Source organism: Rhinopithecus bieti, unplaced genomic scaffold, assembly GCF_001698545.2.
Source record: "Rhinopithecus bieti isolate Rb0 unplaced genomic scaffold, ASM169854v2 scaffold_32835, whole genome shotgun sequence".
Taxonomy (NCBI): domain Eukaryota; kingdom Metazoa; phylum Chordata; class Mammalia; order Primates; family Cercopithecidae; genus Rhinopithecus; species Rhinopithecus bieti.
Genome location: NW_016814117.1, coordinates 878,653 through 898,789, shown reverse-complemented (window position 1 = coordinate 898,789; position 20,137 = coordinate 878,653). Strand labels below are relative to the sequence as shown.

The 20,137-nt window shown below is 41.2% G+C and overlaps 1 protein-coding gene across 1 annotated transcript in view; it reads left to right on the top strand.

The window, feature by feature from the left end:
• The first annotated feature begins 14,846 nt into the window (after nucleotides 1–14,846).
• The window catches only part of RBIS (ribosomal biogenesis factor), a 6,469-nt gene continuing 1,178 nt past the window's right edge, over nucleotides 14,847–20,137 (top strand). Inside the window, 3 exon segments of the mRNA XM_017849882.1 lie at nucleotides 14,847–14,865; nucleotides 14,986–15,050; nucleotides 17,839–17,955. Coding sequence (XP_017705371.1) covers nucleotides 14,847–14,865; nucleotides 14,986–15,050; nucleotides 17,839–17,955 — 201 coding nt within the window.

Here is a 20,137-nt window from a genome sequence, read left to right as displayed (position 1 = left end):
CATATTACAAAAGAAGGTAAAGTGTGAAAGAGAAAAAGGAAGCATCAAGACTACTTAAAGGGAAATACACTTGTATAAACATCAGATCAGTGTTGAAAAGTCCAGATAATTCATGCCAAAGTCATTCAGCTGTTAAAGAATTTAGTGGTTCCTTGGCCTAGAATGAATAAGTCAATGTCATTCTATTGCTGTCAACTCTTTGAAATATAACCACAGAGAGAGATTAGGGGCGTGGCAGGCATTCTGTCATCAGCTCTTGTGAGGTTTATCTATTCCTTTCTGTCCTCTAGAAAAGGAAAGTTTGTTCTTTTTATTTATTTATTTATTTTTTGAGAAAGAGTCTCACTCTGTTGCCCAGGCTGGAGTGCAGTGGCACAATCTCAGCTTACCACAACCCCTGCCTCCTGGGTTCAAGCGATTCTCCTGCCTCAGCCTCCTGAGTAGCTGGGACTACAGGCATGGACCACCACACCTGGCTAATTTTTGTATTTTCAGTAGAGACGGGGTTTCACCACATTGGCCTTGAACTCCTGACCTCAGGTGATCAGCCTGCCTTGTACTATCAAAGTGCTGGAGTTACAGGTGTGAGCCACCGCACCCCTGGCTGAACAGTTTGTTCTATGAAGAGCAGTACCCATATCCCCCTCTCACCACTGAGGAAGGTGTGAAGGTGTGATTTACCCTCATTCCAAGAAGTTCTGACCTGGATGCCACCATTTCACTACTGAAAGCTTGCTGCACTAGCCCTATGTGCCTAGCAAAACTTTGCACTCTTGCTGAATGTATACTGTTTTATCCTTTATTGCCTCCATTGCCAACTCCATTCACTCTTCTTCAATATTGCCATCAGCATATAAACATGTTCTGGAATTTCTTCCCATTAGGAGGAAAATTTATTCCTGAATTTACATTTTCCACTTGATACCCACCCATCCTCTCTGGAATTCCTTGAGTTCTTCTTTCTATACTCAACTGCATTATGTGTTAGGGTTTTTCAAAATCATGTATATGTATTGAGAGAGAAAACGAGATTTATTACTAAAAATGGTTCATTTCATTATGAAGCCTGACAAGTCCCAAGATCCTCAGAGTGAGTAGGCGAGCTGGAGGCTGGAGACCCAGGAGAGCTGCTGGTGGAGTTTCAGTCCAGAGTCCAGCAGGCCCAAGACCCCAGGTAAAGCCATTATTTCAGTTTGAATTCTACAGTAGGAAAAAGCCAATGCCGTATCCCAAAGACAATCAGGCAGAAGGGAGTTTCCCTTACTTGGAAGAGGATCAGCTTTTTTTTTTCTCTCCAGACTTTCAGCTGATTAGATGAGGCCCAGCTCCTTAGGGAGGCAGTCCGCCTTAGTCCGTCTACTGGTCGAAATGTTAATCTCCTCCAAAAATGCCCTCATGTAAACATCCAGAATACTGTTTTACCAAATATCCGAGTACCTCATGGCCCAAATTGACACATACAATTAATCATCACACCAACCTTTAAATTTGGGGGTTTGGGGCTTTCTACTAGAATCTCTCCTCTCTCTACACTCTCTTCCTAGGCCCTTCCGTCAGTTCTTATGGAAGGAATCGACCTAGCTTAGACATCTATTCCAGAACTGTCCAAGTGCTAAGCATATACGTTACTTAAATTTTTGACTAGGTACACTTTAAAAACTAAAAAGGAAAGTGAAATTATTCTTAATGATATATATTATTTAACCTAATACATCCAAAATATCATTTCAACATTAGTCAATATAAAAAAAAATTTAATGAACTCACAACTGTAATCCCAGCACTTTGGGAGGCCGAGGGGGGCGGATTGCCTGAGCTCAGAAGTTTGAAACCAGCCTGGGCAATATGGTGAAACTCCGTCTCTATTAAAAATACAAAAAATTGGCTGGGCATGGTGGTGGGCGCCTCTAATCCCAGCTATTTGGGAAGCTGAGGCAGGAGAATCGCTTGAACCCGGGAGGTGAAGGTTGCAGTGAGCCGAGATCATGCCACTGTACTCCAGCCTGGGTGACAGAGTGAGACTCTGTCTCAAAAAAAAAAAAAAAAAAAAGTAAATGAGTGTTTCAGTTATCGATTTATTGTCTTTCACGTCTAATTTTACCCTGCATTACTAGCTCTGTGATAATGAAGCTTTAAGCATTTCTTTTTTGCAGCAAGCATAATGTTCAGCTTTCTTCAGTGGAAGGTCATTGCTAGAGAAAGGAACTTGTGTTCCTGGTTCCTGAATGCTGTATTTTTTGTTTTATTCTTGCTCCTGTTGGGCTGCTCTCAGCAGCCACATGTGGCCATGTATAGAGACATCCAGGCACTCTGGCCCAGCAGTACACCCAGAGTATGCAGTCTCTCAGCAAGCTGACAACTCTAGCCCCAACCCAGTGACCACCTCACTGCCCCTCCCAAAACAAACCCCACATACTCCAGGCCTCATGCCACCCTATTGGCAAGCAGATGCCCCAACTCCCTCTGCATACCTGCCCACCAGCCTTAGTCTGCCTGCACCCCAAAGAGTGTTTCCCATGGCCTCCTCACACGGATGCTGTGCACTCTAGGCTATGCATCTGTCAGCCAGAGTTGTTCCCAATGCTTTGAGTCCCTCTGCACACCTGCATTCTTGCACACCAGTCTTAGCCCACCTGTACCCTGTTTCTTGCTTGTCTAGTAACTGTGGACCAGCTCAGACCTGGACAACCCAGCAAAATTCTCTGTCATCCACTGGGTTACAACCGTATCTTCTCCAGTGATCTGAATCCCTTTGGAGTGGAGGCTGGCATCCAAGTTTGTCCCTCATTAGAAACTTCCTTAGCCTCAAGATATTCTTTAGAGTTCTCTTTTACATCTTTACTGTTGCCCCATTATACTTAATAATTCTTTACAGTAAACTTTCCCTGTTCAAATTACTGTGTGATTTGTCTCCTGATTGGATCTTAACTGATACTATCATATCTTTTACCTTCTTTTTACTTACAAAGAGTTCCAAATAAGGTGTATATTTTATTCTGACAGCACATGTCAATTCAGGGTAGCCACATTACAACAGCTTAATAGCCACATGAGGCTAGTGGCTACTATGCTGGTGGCACAGCTCTAGATCTACTGAATTATATCCAATGACTTCAACTAAAATTGTTCACATGGAATTATATACTTTTTCCCTGTCCCAATTTCTCTGTCACATTTCTATCTCATCCAATGGTACCACCATCCACCAGATGCACAAACCAGAAACTTCATAGTCACATTAATTTCTGATTTTCTCTTTTTCTCCTCACCTCTAAATTTTGTCTATTTTAACTCCTAAGCAATCAGTTAATTTCATACACACACCAAAAACACCCCACTATACTATAAGCCTAAAACAAAATTCAAAAGATGTATAATTTTAAAACAATCTGTTTGCCCTTTCTTCCTAATCAAATTTTTTCTGCTTCTAAAAAAGTATCGGGCTGGGCACAGTGGCTCATGCCTGTAATCCCAGCACTTTGGGAGGCCGAGGCAGGTGGATCACTTGAGCCTAGGAATTTGACAACAGCCTGGGCAGCATGGTGAAACCCTGTCTCTACAAAAAAAGAAAGAAAAAAACAAAAATTAGTTGAGTGTGATGGCACAATCTTGTGGCCCCAGCTACTCACTGAGGCATGAGGATCGCTTGAGCCCAGGAGATGGAGGCTTCAGTAAGCAGTGATCTCACCAGTGCACTCCAGCCTGGGCAATGAAACGAGCAAGATCCTGTCTCAAAAAAAAAAAAAAGAAAAGAAAAGAAAAAAAAGAGTGGCCAAGTGCGGTTGTTCACATCTGTAATCCCAGCACTTTGGGAGGTCGAGCCAAGTGGATTACCTGAGGTCAGGCATTCGAGACCAGCCTGCCTGGCCAACAAGGAGAAACCCCATCTCTACTAAAAATACAAAAATTACCTGGGTGTGCTGGTACGTGCCTGTAGTCCCAGTTACTCGGGAGGCTGAGGCAGGAGAATAGCTTGAACCCGGGAGGCGGAGGTTGCAGTAGGCTGAGATTGTACCACTGCACTGCAGACTGGGTGACAGAGCAAGACTCCATCTCAAAAAAAAAAAAAAAAAAAAAAACCACCAAAAACCTATAAACAATTTGTGTTAATGAGAATATGGTGAAACAGGAATGCTCATACACTATTGGTAGAAAAGTAGAATATATGATCTTTTGGAGAAAAATTGGTAATTTAAATCAAGAATTTTAAGTGTATTCATAACTAGATCCTATTGATAAACATGCTGCCTGAGAAAATATTAAGAGATTCTGTCAAAGATTATGCAAAAGGATGTTAATTATATTGTATTTATAACAGAAAAAAGATCTAGAAACAACAGAAGTGATAATGATAAGAAAAGGGTTGAAACACCTTATGTATATCAAAATGATACAATTTTTGAAAGACATTAAATGCCGTATTTCTAAACTACTTATTAATGTGTATATATAGATACATAGATTATAAAATTTTATCTACACAGAAATTTTAATTTTAATAAGCAATATAGTATGTATGCCTAGAAAGAAACGATTGTAAAGAAATATATCAAAAAAGCTGGGTGCAGTGGCTCACACCTGTAATCCCAGCACTTTGGGAGGCCAAGGCAGGTGGATCACCTGAGGTCAGGAGCTTGAGACCAGCCTGGCCAACATGAAGAAAGTCTGTCTCTACTAAAAATACAAAAGTTAGTGGGACGTGGTGGTGCGTGCCTGTAGTCCCAGCTACACAGGAGGCTGAGGCAGGAGAATCACTTGAACCCGGGAGGCGGAGATTGCAGTGGGCCTAGATCGCACCACTGCACTCCAGCCTGGGCGACAGAGCGAGACTCCATCTCAAAAAAAAAAAAAAAAAAAAAAAAAAGAAAGAAAAAGAATGAATTAATGAAAGCAAAGTACTTGCAATGACCTGCAGAACCCGATGTGACTATGTGACCGCCTTCAGCCATGCTGCTCTCTGTTCATTAATCATGCCAGGCTCTCTCTGGCTCTTGGCCATTCTGCCTAGAGCACCCTCCCCCTAAATATCTGCAAGACCCACTCCTTCTCCTCTTTCCAGTATTCTCTCAGTTTTTGACTGTCTGCTTTGGTTTATGTAAACTCTGAAAATCATACTTTCAACTGAAACACAAAATCATAGTTGAGACTTAGCTGAGAATTTACATTATCAAACTTGGTAATTATAAAGCACTGCATCCTTTCATTTTTTTAAATTTAATAGCACACTGCCTTCTTTGCCTTTGCCAACTTTCTGAGTCTTAAATATGCACCTGCTAAATATTTCACAGTTCCTCTAATTTTTAACCATTACTCACATTTTAACCAAGTATCATAGTGAAAAAGGATGAGGCATGCCCTTGGAATATTTTTATTGTCTTTGTGATGTGTATTTGACCATTCTTAACCCTCGAATAATTCAAATGCAAGTCCTTCTTTGTGACTGTAATTAGTTCAGGTTCAAGATCCCTAGGCATTTGGCCAGGAGATGATTCTAAATCAAATTTGCTTAATTAAATTAATAGTATATTTGTGGAGCACCTATCACATCCAAGAAGCAGTGCTACAAGAAGAAAAATAGTGTTCTTCTAGGTATATCTTGGCCGTGCTAACAGTGATAGTGCTTTACAATCATTTTTAGTGTATGGCTACAAACCCTTGCCTACTTTTTACATTTCAGGAAGTTTTATTTCATTCAGCAAATGCTTCTTTCACACCTCCTATGTCACGGAAGTATGTGTTCATGAATGGAAATCCAAGGTGACTTTTTTTTTCTGGGCCCTGAAAAGAGCACGAGAGAAAAGCATGCATAAAAGTAACATGGTATTTGAATACAGAAACCATACCATGAAAAGCTAAAGCCTGTGATTCACCTCTTGCAGCTTCATAGTAATCTACTGATGGGAGTCACTTTTCCTTCAGTGCAAAGCATTAACATCTCTTTTCATTAACTGGTTCTTACCCTCCAGATATTTCCAGGAATTTGACCTAGATAGAAAGGTGGTGGATCCTGTTTATTCTGCTGCATTTTCTTATATAGGCCGTGTTATAAATTTTCATTTATAGTCTAGAAATAAATGCTCCTGTCATTAGGGGGTTAAAAAAAGATTCCCCATTTCCACAATCATGAAAATGTTCGTCTGATTGGTTCCTCATAAGAAATGTAGATTTTTTTTCCTTCCCCTTCCTTCCTTCCTTCCTTCCTTCTTTCCTTCCTTCTTTCCTTCCTTCCTTCTTCAGTCTAAAAGACATTAGGTCTTATAAGGAGGACAGAGATGGCATCAGCCCACAGAAAGTCAGAGCCTGAACAGGATGGGGAAACCACCTATTCAGGTGGTGGCACATGAAGATGGCAGCAGCCCAGGTGGATGATGAGAGTCCATGGGTGGTGTGGAGGACACCTGCATGGCATGGAGGTAGGGGAAGTAGGTGGCAACAGTGAAAGAAGACTGGTTACATACAGAAAGATAAACCAAATGGGTACCTATATTTCAAATCAGGGAGCCAGGATAAAATGACAAACATGGAAAGGTAGAAAACTAAAACCTGTGGTATTCAAATAAAATTGGAGATATCAGCATGAACTCATGTTGTGTACATAAATAAATACAGTTGGTGTGTGAATATTGATAGGTAGATAGACAAATAGTACGTACATACATGCATGTATTTCCTAGCCATGCTCGCTGCAAAGACATGGAAGCATCAACTTCCCAGATCTTGGTTTCTTTTCTTTATTTCTTCTTCTTCTTTTTTTTTTTTTTGTTGAGATGAAGTTTCACTCTTGTTGCCCAGGCTGGAGTGCAATGGCACGATCTCAGCTCACTGCAACCTCTGCCTCCCAGGTTTAGGTGATTCTCCTGCCTCAGCCTCCCAAATAGCTGGGATTACAGGCACCTGCCACCACGCCTGGCTATTTTTTTTTGTATTTTAGTAGAGACGGGGTTTCACCATGTTGGCCAGGCTGGTCTCGAACTCTAAACCTCAGATGATCCGCCCACCTTGGCCTCCCAAAATGCTGGGATTACAGACATGAACCACTATACCTGGCCCGGATTTTGGGTTCTTTTCTTTTTTCTTTTTCTTTTTTCGAGACTGAGTCTCACTCTCTCACTCATGCTGGAGTGCAGTGGTGTGATTTCTGTTCACTGCAACCTCTGTTTCCTGGGTTCAAGTGATTCGCATGCCTCAGCTTCCCAAGTAGCTGGGATTACAAGTGTGCACCACCACACCTGGCTAATTTTAATGTTTTTAGGGTTTTGCCATGTTGGCCAGGCTGATCTTGAACTCCTGGCCTCAAGCAATACAACACTTGCCTTGGCCTCCCAAAAAGTGCTGGGATTACAGGCATGAGCCACCACACCTGGCCCCAGATCTTGGTTTCTAAGTATTATTTGTCACCTAAAAGAACCAGGGCTCTGTGGAGAAATGACTGATTCTAAGATTGGCAAAGCATAGGTCCAAAATGAGTCTGGAATGCTTTGTTGTGCCAGAAAATAAGGAAGTGGTCAAAGAAAGGTAGGGATGGACCAAAATAGTGGGGCAGGTGAAGCAGCACTCACTGTCCAAATCTGGGTCCACATGTGGGTCCACACTGTCCAAATGTGAACATCAAAATAAATTATAATAAAAGACTATAGTCTGAGGCCAGGCGTGGTGGCTCACCTCTGTAATCCCAGCACTTTGGGAGGCTGAGGTGGGCAGATCACTTGAGGTCAGGAGTTTGAGACCAACCTGGCCAATATGGTGAACCCGTGTCTCTGCTAAAAATACAGAAAATAGCAGGCACGGTGGCACATGACTATAGTCCCAGCTACTCGGGAGGCTGAGGCAGGAGAATCGTTTGAGCCTGGGAGGCAGAGATTGCAGTAAGCAGGGATTGAGCCACTGCATTCCAGCCTAGGTGACAGAGGTAAACTCTGTCTCAAAAAAAAAAAAAAAAAAAAAAAACACTACAATCTGTTGAATAAGATAGCAACCTATGAGCTCATACTGATCTCAATAAATACATAAGTGGAGGAGAAAGCTTTTACTAGTAATAAAATGTCAACTGATGACTGCAGAAAAGATGGAAATACAAAAATTAAAATTTGGCAATCATCATAGTAACAATTCAGCCAAGAAACATCAATGTGTACCAAAGACAAAAGTTTGATTAATAATGGGATATTCACATAGTTTAAATTGTCTCCTTAAAAAAATACTTATTGATTAAAAAAGGGATAACTTTCTGGTTTTCTTGTATTTTTTGTTTTGTTTTTTTTTTTTTGGAAATGGAGTCTCGCTCTTGTTGCCTAGGCTAGAGTGCAGTGGCGTGATCTCTGCTCACTGTAACCTCTGCCTCCTGGGTTCAAGTGATTCTCCTGCCTCAGCCTCCCGAGTAGCTGGGACTAAGGCACGCACCACCATGCCTGGCTAATTTTTGTATTGTTTTTAGTAGAGATGGGGTTTCACCATGTTAGCCAGGCTGGTCTCGAACTCCCGACCTCAGGTGATCCACCTGCCTCAGCCTTACAAAGTGCTAGTATTACAGGTGTGAGCCACTGAGCCTGGCCTGAGAAGGGACAACTTCATGGGAGAGAAACCTGATAGATACTGTCTTAATGAAGTGATCAAAATTCACATTTCCCTGTAAAGGGACAAATAAAATCATGTACCAAGTAATAGGATGTAATGAAAGATCACAGCACTACTTTTCTGGTATTTTTGTCTCTCTTTCTCCCCCATCACTCAAAACAGTATATACTAAATCTAATCATGAGAAAACAATAGAAAAAGAAACATTCTAGAACATTTCAAAAAAATGATTGAATGGCTATTTTCAAAAGCATCAAGCCAGGAAAGCCAAGGAAAGACTGAGGTTCTATTCAGGTAAGAGGTACCTAAAGAGACATGACAACTTGATGCAACACTTTATCCTGAATAGGATTCTTTTGCTATAAAAGATGTTATTGGGATAACTGATGGAATCTGAATGACAATTATGGAATAGATAGCAGTAGTATGTCAGTATCCATTTTTTGAGTTTTGATGGCTGCATTGTGATTATGAGGGAGAATATCCTTATTTTTTGGAAATACTAAAGTATTTTAAAATACTAAAGTGAAATGAACCCTTCCTGGTTGTTAAGGCCCTTCATTAGTTTATCTTACCAGTCTCATCTTCAACAGTATCTCCACAACCCCATCCTCTGCCCATATTAGACCTTTCCCACAATCATAGCATGTCCATCTCTGGGTCTAGGGCTTGCTCATGTTATGCCGTATGTATATGTGTATGTATACAGATATATGTATATATATCGTTTTAATTTTTATTTATTTATTTATTTTTTGAGACAGAGTTTTGCTCTTGTTGCCCAGGCTGGTGTGTAATGGCATGATCTCAGCTCACCGCAGCCTCTGCCTCCCGAGTTCAAGCAATTATTCTGCCTCAACCTCCCGAGTAGCTGGGATTACAGGCATGTGCCACCACGCCCGGCTAATTTTGTACTTTTAGTAGAGATGGGGTTTCTCCATGTTGGTCAGGCTGGTCTTAAACTCCTGACCTCAGGTGATCCACCTGCCTCGGCCTCGGCCTCGGCCTCCCAAGATGCTGGGATTACAGGCATGAGCCACCGCGCCTGGCCATATGTATGTGTATCTACAAGGCCTTACAACTCCATTTTTGCCAGTTAAAATGCTTGAGTTTAAGAAACTTCATGGCAGGGTATGATGATTTGCGCTTGTAATCCCAGCACTTTGGGAGATGAAGGCAGGAGGATTGCTTGAGCCCAGGAGTTCCAGGACAGCCTAAGCAACATAGTAAGACCTCATCTCTACAAAAAATAAAATTAGCTGGGCATGGTGGCATGTGCCTATAATCCGAACTACTCAGGAGGAGGGGCGGGAGGATCACCTGAGCCCAGGAAGCAGAGGTTGCAGTAAGCCTGTGTGACAGAGCAAGACCTTGTCTCCAAAACGAGGATCATCAAAACACTTCAATACTTGAGTATAAGTGTGTTAGAAACATCATAAAACTTAAAATTTTAGATAAAATTAAATCTGACTCCGACTTTCCCTTTTTAATTTGGCATAAAAATGTGATCTCAGTCTCAAATATATGGAAGTGGGTGGTTTACCCAATGCCCAGAAAATAGGAAACTTTCTCTGGTCTTCAATTCATCACAGTGGCTGCTGAGTTGCTCAATGCCAAAGTCCAGGTTACATTTAAAGGCAGAAAGCTCCATCCCTTCTGTGACGTTTATTGGTGCAAGGATCTTATGCTACTGTTCCTAGGGCTGTGGTAGGGGGTGCCACAGGGATAGTCTCATGCACTTGCAGAAAGCCCTTAACCACCCTTTCCCCAATCATTTCTTCAGTCTCATCTTCTCCTCTAGGATTAAGCCATTTCCTGTTTCCACTTTCTAAGATAGATCCAGGTGGAAATATCTTCTACATAACTGGGAGCTTCCATTTTTAGCCCAGAAGAATGAAAATTATTGATAACCATCAGATGAAAGGGAACCCAAACTCATGGGTTTTTCTACCTTCTTGAAATGCTGGGAGGAAAATTCTTTTAAGCTGCCTGTGTATTTGAGTACAAAACAGCAATATTCTGAATAACACCACCATGCTGCTCAACTCTAATATAGGGATTGGCAATGTTTTAAAGTTTTAAATTGGTGACTGGGTGCAGTGGCTTACACCTGTAACCACAGAATCTGGGATGCCAAGGAGGGTGGATCACATGAGCTTAGGAATGCAAGGCCAGGCTGGGCAACATGGCGAAACCATGTCTCTGCAAAAAATACAAAAATTAGCCAAGCATGGTGGTGTGCACCTGTAGTCCCAGCTACTTGGGGGGTTGAGGTGGGAGGATCGCTTGAGTCTGGGAAGTGGAGGCTGCAGTGAGCACTCCAGCACAGGTAACAGAGTGAGACCCTGTTAAAAAAAAAAAAATTAGGGCCGGGCGTGGTGACTCGTGCCTGTAATCCCAGAACTTTGGGAGGCTGAGGCTGGTGGATCACCTGAGGTGGGGAGTTTGAGACCAGCCTGACCAACATGGAGAAAACCCATCTCTACTAAAAATACAAAATTAGCCGGGCATGGTGGCGCATGCCTGTAACCCCAGCTACTCAGGAGGCTGAGGCAGGAGAATCGCTTGAAGCCAGGAGGCAGAGGTTGTGGTAAGCTGAGATTGTGTCACTGCACCCCAGACTGGGCAAAAAGAGCAAAACTCTGTCTCAAAAAAAAAAAAAAAAAAAAAAATTAAATTGGTAAAGGACCAGATAATAAACGTTTCAGACTTTGCAGGCTATGGGGTTTCTGTCGCAAGTACTCAGCATTACCATCATAGCATGACAGCAGCCAGATAAGATGTAAACAAATGAGCATGGCTGTGCTGCAATGACTCTTTGTGGACACTGAAACATGAATTTAAAAGAATATGCATGTGTCACTATGTATCATTCTTATGTTGAGTTCCTCCTCATCTTAAGATGTAACTTCATTCTTAGCTCCCAGGCTATACAAAAATAAGTAGTGGGCTGGATCTGGCCTTTGGGCTGAAGTCTGCCTATTTCTGCTCTGAGACAATCAAATGAGAGCTTTAACATGAGTATTTCCAGAATTCAGAATTATCTCTACTCATAAATAGCATATTTTGTGCATATATCATAGTTCTTATCACTTTGTCAAGAATCATTGTTCCCTGTGCATTTACAATCCAGACAATTGTGCCCTGAGAGATAGAAATGTGTTATGTTCTTCCTTTGAGCACCCACAGAGCCTAGGTGTCCAAACTATTTTGACTTAATGAAACTGTGTGTTGGAGAGAAGAGATGGAGGCTGAATAAGTGAGACAAATTTATTATGGAGTATCATATATACAAGGCTGGCTCTGTTCCCTTAGAGGACTATGAGTTTTGTTATAGATGGTTTGTAATTTTATGTGGTGTTCTCATTTTCTTCTTCTCCTTAATTATCTTTGTTTACTTGTTGAATTGCTTCCAAGACAATTATTTGAGGTTCAGGTCTCAAAGACCTGTATAAAGAACTCGGCACTGCTGAGTCTATCCCAGGAAAAGTAAAGTTTCTGAAAGATTATTTTCTATTTATGATTTTATTCATCTTTAAGATTGTTAGAAAACTGGAAATTTAATTTTGCATATATTTTAAAGATGAAAATCTTTAAGCTATTTTATTTATGCATGGTTCATTTGGAACATGGGTAAATATGGCTCTTAGAAAATTAACATGATCCTTTCTTTTGTTTTAGTAATACTTTATGCTTTCAGGTTTTATATTTCACTAACTCTGCACAATAATCCTGTGAAGTAGGTAAGACAGTGGAGTCAAGACTCTTTCAGGTAAAATTGACTAAAAAATAAAATAAAACAAAAACAACCCAAAGTAGTTTAAGCTCAAAGAAGGTAATATTTTAGTTCAGGTACTTGAGAAATAGAGGGATAGATCTTTCTTCCATCTATGGCTGAATCCAAGGACTCAAATGATCGCATTAGAGTCCTCGGCTCTGTTCAGTTCTGTCTTCTTGTGTGTGTTACTCTCATTGTAGGAAGACTTCTTCCAAGTTGCTGGAGGAGATGGCCACTAGTAGCCTCCATTTTATATCATCCCAGCACAAAGACACCAAATGCAAGAGAGAGCATTTCCCACCAGCTCTAGCTGGAAAATCCTTAGAGAAGGACTGTAGCTATCAGCCCAGCCAGGACCACTTGATCAGAGAAGAATGGTTATCCAGAAAGGGATGCTGAGCAGATAATCAATGTTCTCTGAAGTAGGTATAATGACTGTTTACATGCATATGGGAAAGGGAGGCACAGAGAAATGAAGTAACTTTTCCAAGGTCACACTGTTGGTTGGTGGGAGAGGAAAATCAAAAACCCAGGCCTCCTCACTTAGATCTCTGCTCTTGCCTGAATAACTATGTTATTTTGCCACTTCAAAATAAAAGTGAGACGTACCAGTTTCCATAAAACACTGTAATGTCGTTCTGTTACATCTATTTCTTTGCCTTCTGTATATACATCAATAGCTTCACATTCAAAGAACCAAATAATTATACCCAACTTACTCGCCTCAGTATTTGTGAATAACTCTGGCCTTATAAAAAGTCTAATGGTTTTGTATTTGTTTTGCTCTTACACTTTATGGGCATTTTATACCAGCATTTTAGGTGTTTTAACAGGTGGATCTTCAGGACGAACAAAAAAGTTTGAATAAACATATATTGGCAAGCAATTATTCCTCTCCCCTTAGTATATTCTATTCCTCAATTTTTTTGTGTGATGGGCATAAACATAATTAAATGATTTATCACAAAAATTGCTTATCTTTCTGTAAGTAGGCAAGTGCCTGGTTTGTTGGAAAGAGGACTCGACCAAGTGCTAACCAATGTGGATTTGCGAATTACTAAATTTACAAAAACTTCTAAAAAATTGTTTTAAAAAAATGCTTAGTTTTACAAAACCGTCTGGCTTTGTCATTTACTAGTTAGTTGTATGGCTGCCAGCAAACGGCTTAAACTCTGAACCTTAGTAGTATCATCACTTGCAAAAGAGGAGTGGTTTTATCACCTTATTTTGAGCATAGACTGGGCTGAAATCTTTTGTAAGCTACAAAATGGCATATAAATGTCAGTTTTACTGACAGAGCAGGAGCACCGTCATCTCGGACAAACACCGCCACTTTTAAGTTCCAGCTCCCTTTCTAGCCCCGTGCATTTCAAGGAAATCACTTCTCTTCTAACTACAAGCAGATACAAAGAGCAGTCAGTAAAACACAGATAAGACAGCTCAGGCACAGAGTGAAGTAAGGGGAAAGTCTCTTGGGTAACTACCAAACCCCAGTGAAACAGCAGGCCTTAATAAGCACATTCCTTTCCCTTCAGGTGCACTAAGATAGGGAAGCTAAAAGCAGACTTTTAGCTGCCAGTATGCCTGCAGCTGTAGAAAGATGTATGGGAACAGACACACAACTCTCCCTCCCAGATAAGCACAACAAAGAGACACAGAAGCAGTCCAAGCCTCTGATAAACTCTCCAACCCCGAATCCTTAAAAACTCTTAGTCTGTGAGAGTGTGGCCGCCACTCTCAGGTTTATTTAAAATAAAACTGTCCCTGTTGAATATAAAGTCACCCTTCGTGCTTCTCTCCTCTTTATTTCTTACATCTACATTTGTTTGAAATCCAGCTTTTCCTATGACCTCAACAAAATAAATAGAGGCACATGTGAAAAGTTAGCTTTAATAGGGTTATTCTCTTGGAAGAACTGAGTCAATTTTCTTAAAACAGAAAAACCTAGACAACGTTATGGGTTGAATGTTTTAAGTTCCTTGGTACCTGCTTTACTTGTATATTTTATATTGTGCCTGGTTTCTTGTGCCTCTGCAGTGCTGCCAAAAATTTTGTTTTTGAAACAAGGAAGTTGCAATGAGAAAAGCATTTCTAACTGGCAGTGCATTACAAATCTTCCTTTCGGAGATTATAGCCCTAGATCTTTTCCAACCTCAAGATTCCCTCCAACGTCAGCAGCGCCCTGGAAACCACCCAGAAGTGCACAGCGCCTCCTCCTGGGAGCGTGGCAGAGTCAGCCCGGAGTTCGCGGCGGAGCGCTGACCTCCAGTGCCGCGGTCTGCAGTCTCAGAAGCACCTCGGGAAGTTTCTGCACAAGTACCCACGCCAGGAAGGGGAGACTTGGCTGGCTCTATAATGCCCCAAGCTCGCTTGAGCTGAAGAAAAGTCTGCAACACCGCGGAAGACAAGGGACGCTAATGAGACTGGACTTCCGAACCTCGCTTTACGGGTGGGGCTTCACTCTTTCAGTAAACCCTGCTCCGTAGTTGGCTCTATGGGCGGGACTACGCCAGGTGGGTGGGAACCCGCTCTATGGGCGGGACTTCCGCCTGTGGGCGGGGCTCCGTTCGGCGGGCGGAGCTACGGTTCGTGAGCGGAATCCTGACTGGTTCATTCTCCCCGGAACTTCCTAGACGCCGTACGTGCCAGATGGTGTCTCCTGGAGCTTAGGAAGCTGCACGCAAGTATTAAATTTCTGGTGAGAGTTTAATAAATTAAGTTTTCTGGAGGGCTGCCGTGAAGTTTGCAGGGGTCGGGGTTGGATTGGGCCGGTTTCGTACCGCTGTGGCCTGGAGACTCGGTTCCGTCGAGCTCTGCCTCGGGCAGCCGTACTGGGTAGCAGGCCCGAATCCCCGGTGCTTGTTGGGCTTTCATCTCCTGACAGGATCCTAGTTTTGGGGCTGTGTCTTTCATTATCAGTTTCCACGTGGTTGTCAGAGAATGTCCCTCCACTCGCACACCACCACTAGTGTATTACTTTCTCCACGAACCTTGCTCAGGTCTGCAGCTCTAGTAAACCTCTCCTCCACTTGTGTGCTCTCTATGCATGGTCCATGTGTATATTATAGGTAGTGTCATGTGCAATCTAATACCTATCATGTCTGTGTATGTTCCATATATGGCCTGTCGTTATGTATGTTCTATATATATTTTTTGTGTATGAAATATAAGTTCTCTACCACACCTGGCATATAGCAATTGATTAATATATACTAGATGAATGATTGGATTTTGGTTACTATTGTAATGATTTTTTAAAATTTTTATTTATTTATTTTTGAGACTGAGTCTCACTCTGTCGCCCAGGCTGGTGTGCAGTGGCGATATCTCGGCTCACTGAAACCTCCGCCTCCTCGTGCCTCAGCCTCCCGAGTAGCTAGGATTACAGGCGCGCGTCACCACGCAGGGCTAATTTTTATTTTTTTAGTGGAAACGGGGTTTCATCATGTTGGCCAGGTTAGTCTCGAACTGCTGAGCTCAAGTGATCCGCCCGCCTCGGCTTCCCAAAGTGCTGGGATTACAGGCATGAGCCACCGTGCCCGGCCTGGAATGATTTTAGATTACTTCATTTGATGGGTTTTATTATGTGTATTTTATTTTTTGCATCTTCTGTAATAACCATGTATTTTCTATGGCATTCTTTTTTAAGTAGGAGGAATACTGTTGGGGTTCAAAAGCATTGCTGTTTTAGTTAAGTAGTTCCTTAACTACTTCCAATGTAGTAAGGCTGCATTGAAGGAAGATATAATTTCAGCCAAGGCTACGAGTGAGCAAAGGAAAAAAAGGAAGAATGTTCAAGATGTCTGTGCAAGAGAACAGTTAGACCAGGCTGGCTAGAGCAGGGTTTATAGAGACGTAGCAGGAGATATGTGTGGCAGATTTAGGGTAGATTCAGCGTGCCAGTAATGTGCCAAGCCAAGGCACGTTGCCCCTTATACATTGGGAGAGCTGTTAAAGGTTTTTAACATTGGGAAGGTCGATCGCATAGCTTGGTGCCAGATAGCCACTGTGCAGATGACTTAAGCCAGGGGTTGGCAGACTTTCTGTAAAAGGTCAGACACTAAATATTTTGGACTTTGTGGGTCATAGTTTTAGCAGGAAAGCAGCCATAGCAGCACAATTGAATGGATATAACTGTATTCCAATTAAACTATTTTTTATTAATATTTTTGAGACAGAGTCTTGCTCTGTCACTCAGGCTGGAGTGCAGTGGTGCAATCTTGGCTCACTGCAACCTCCACCTTCCGGATTCAAGTGATTGTCCTTCCTCAGTCTCCTAAGTAGCTGGGATCACAGGCATGTGCCACCACACCCAGCTAATTTTTCTATTTTTAGTAGAGACAAGGTTTCACCATGGCGAGGCTGATCTCTGCCTTCGCCTCCCAAAGTGCTGGGATTACAGGTGTGAACCACCGCGCCTGCACTTGGCCTCCAATTAAACTTTACTTACAAGGACAGATGCTTGGCCTGATTTGGTCCATGGGCATAGTTTGACAAACAGTGGTTTGAACAAATGGACCTACGGACTTCAACAGTAACCCAGTGCTGAGCTAAGCAATACTATATCATGTTTTTGTATAGCTTTTATATTTATACATGAAGTGCAATACCACATAACGTTAGCTCTGATCTAGTCTGCCTGGCTGTAAGTCCTGGCATCTCCTGGTTATTGACAGTGTGACATTGGGCAGATTAACTTCTCTTTGCATCAGTGTTTTAATTTTAATCTTTAAAATGGGAATAATAGTACTTCTTAAAAAGGGTTGTTGTAAGGAGTAAATGAGTTAAAGCACATTAGTGTGCTTGTACATATAATAAAAGCTCAATACATGTTAACCTAATATTTTAAAAATTATTCCTCATATACATAATTAAAGGCAGATCTGAGAGATGTTTTAAGGTAGAATCTACTGGCTTAATACATCTCTAGCTACGGAGGAAAGACAGTATCTAACATTTCAAGGCAAGGGCCATTCACATAGAGGAAATATGGAAGTCATAAAAGTAATTTAAGGGAGAGAGGGAGGTAGGAAGTGGAGGATTAAGGACTGATTTTGATGGGATGCACAGGTGAGAAAGTAGGGAGAGTAAAGAGGAATAAAAAAGAAGTCAAGAAGGAGGCAGAATCAGTCTCTAAAGTATGATAGGAACCAGAATAGCATAGTAGTATATGGACTAACAGAAGGATGGGTACTGCTGAGAATAACAGTTATTGTGTTGATGATATTAATGAATTCAACCAGCAGATATTAATTGGATGCCTCCTATGGGCCCAGTACTGGGGATACAGGAAAGAATTAGATACATACTCTGTACTCAAACAGCAGAAAATCTAGGAGTGAGAGACATGGAAATAATATATGCACCAACTTTAAAAATAAGAGTAAGATGGAATTTCTTAGATTTAATTGGTACCTTTAAAAGCTTAAAATTGACTTACGGTTCATAAATGTGGGCAATTTAATTGAATTTGTTTTCTTTTCTAGACAATGGGCAAGAACAAATTAAGAGGGCCAAAGTCCAGGAATGTATTTCACATAGCCAGCCAAAAAAACTTTAAGGCTAAAAACAAAGCAAAACCAGTTACCACTAATCTTAAGAAGGTAAGTATTAGTTAAGCACTCTGACTTTATTGTTTAAAAGCAAAGTGTCATTGTAAGCTACTGAACAACTGTATGCTATTACTTTTAAAAGGTTCTTAGTTTTCCTAGAAAGGTAAGGATGGTTTCATGCATTTGTCTAAAAAAAAAAAGAAAATAACTTCCCTTTGTTGAAAACAAACGTTGAAAAGAAAAAAAATTTTAACTACAAATGTGTGAAGCTTCAATTTAATAGTTTTACTGAAGCATAGAACTCATTTAAAAACCATAGTATGGGAAACAGTTCTTATCTCTGAACTCAAATACAAGAATGTATTAATAGAGGCAAGACTTGGGATGTCAGTGAGCACCCATTCTTTTTCTCCTCAGTAATTATCTCTTTGAAGACATCTGCAATTCAAACAAAAACCTGTAAAATGAAGATAAAAAATATTTATTGAAATGCACAATTTGAAAGGGGTTTCTTTGTTTATATTTCAAAATACCTGAGAAATTTCTTCATCAAGATTAACTAGATTCTTTTAAGAAACATTTTTAAAAAAATGTTTTCAAGTTTCAGTAGTAGGTGGAGTCAGCTCTCCAGGACTCAGTTTAATTATAATAGTCCATAGAAATCTAACATTTCATCTTTCAACTTGCATGAGCTAGCTGAGTTAAGCTTTTTGGTTGAATAGTTTTATGATTTTATAAATGCTAAGAATGAAATTAAGCAGATGATGGGGGTTTTGGGGATAACAGTTTACATAGGATGATCTTCATAGCTGACACACTGAAACCAAGACTAGAATGATAAAGAGCTAGGAATCATTGGGAGTGGTGGGTTTGAGGCAGAGAAATAGCAAGTGCAGAGGCCCTGAGCTAGGGAAAAGCTTGGTGTATTTGAGGAAGATTATTTTATTTGGACAGGAGGTACTAGAACTTTTATATATGCCACCAGGTAGGATCTAAGAGAGAGATCTATGGGTAGGTAGCATAAGGTGCAAAGGAGGTAAGGTTTTGAAGGAGAAACTGTTTGGCAGCAGCAGTGAAGAACAAGAGCACTACCCCTACCTCTCTTACACTCAGAATTTCTGAGGAGGACTCCAAGGGAAGCTGTCGTCAGGGGTCTTCCATTAAGACAAGAAGGTCAAGGAAGGATTCAGAGATGTAGTATTATGTTAGAAGGGACTAAAAGTATTTGATCCAGGTTTCTTGTATAGATGAGGGATAACAGCACTGTAGTCTAGAAAGATTTTGGTCACTGTAAGGATACAGGAAAAAACAAACTCAGTTTCTTATTCTCACTCTCATACAGTCACTTCCAATACTGTATTTGTGGGGTGGTTGCCCCCACACCTAACAATTCTGCAGATGAATCTTCAGCAGGCAGCAAGTAGGTGTCTTTTAATTCAAATCCGACACTGCTGACTTGGAGATAGCATCAGATTCCACAGGTTGAGTCCTAAGTCTCTCTCCAGCTTCTAGTGACAATCGCCAAGCCCCAGATGTTTTACCTGTGCTTTTCACCAACCAGCTATAAATAAGGGTTCCCATGACCACCTCCTTGGGTTCGATTAATTTGCTAGAGCAGCTCACAGAACCCAGGAAAATACTTTAACCAGTTTATTGTAGAAGATATTACAGAGGAGACAGATGAGTAGCCAGATGAAAGAGGTACAGAGGGCAAGGTATGTGGGAAGGTGCAAGGTGCTTCCCTGCTCTCTCTGGGCATGCCACTCTCTAGGAGCCCCCATGTGTTCAACTATCCAGAAGCTCTTTGAACCCAGGTCTTTTGTAGATTTACGGAGGCTTCATTATGTAGGCATAATTCATTAACTCATTGGCCATTAGTGATGGGCTTAACGTTTATCCCCACTCCTCTCCCTGGAGCAGAAAGTCCTAATCTTCTAACCCTGTGTTTTTTATCTGACCAGCCCTCTTCCTGAAGCTATCTAGAGACTCCCAGCTACCAGCCATCTCATCAGCATTCAAAAGACACTCATCCCTCTTGATACAATGCTTTAAAAAGCTGTATGACAGGAAATGAGGACAAAGACCAAATATGTATATCTTATTATGAATCACAATATCACAGTCACATATTTTTGGCCTTCTGTACCAGTAAGTCTGAGGCATATCCACATAAATTCCATTTTTTATTTTTATTTTTTTATTTAATTTTTTTTTTTTTTTTTTGAGACAGAGT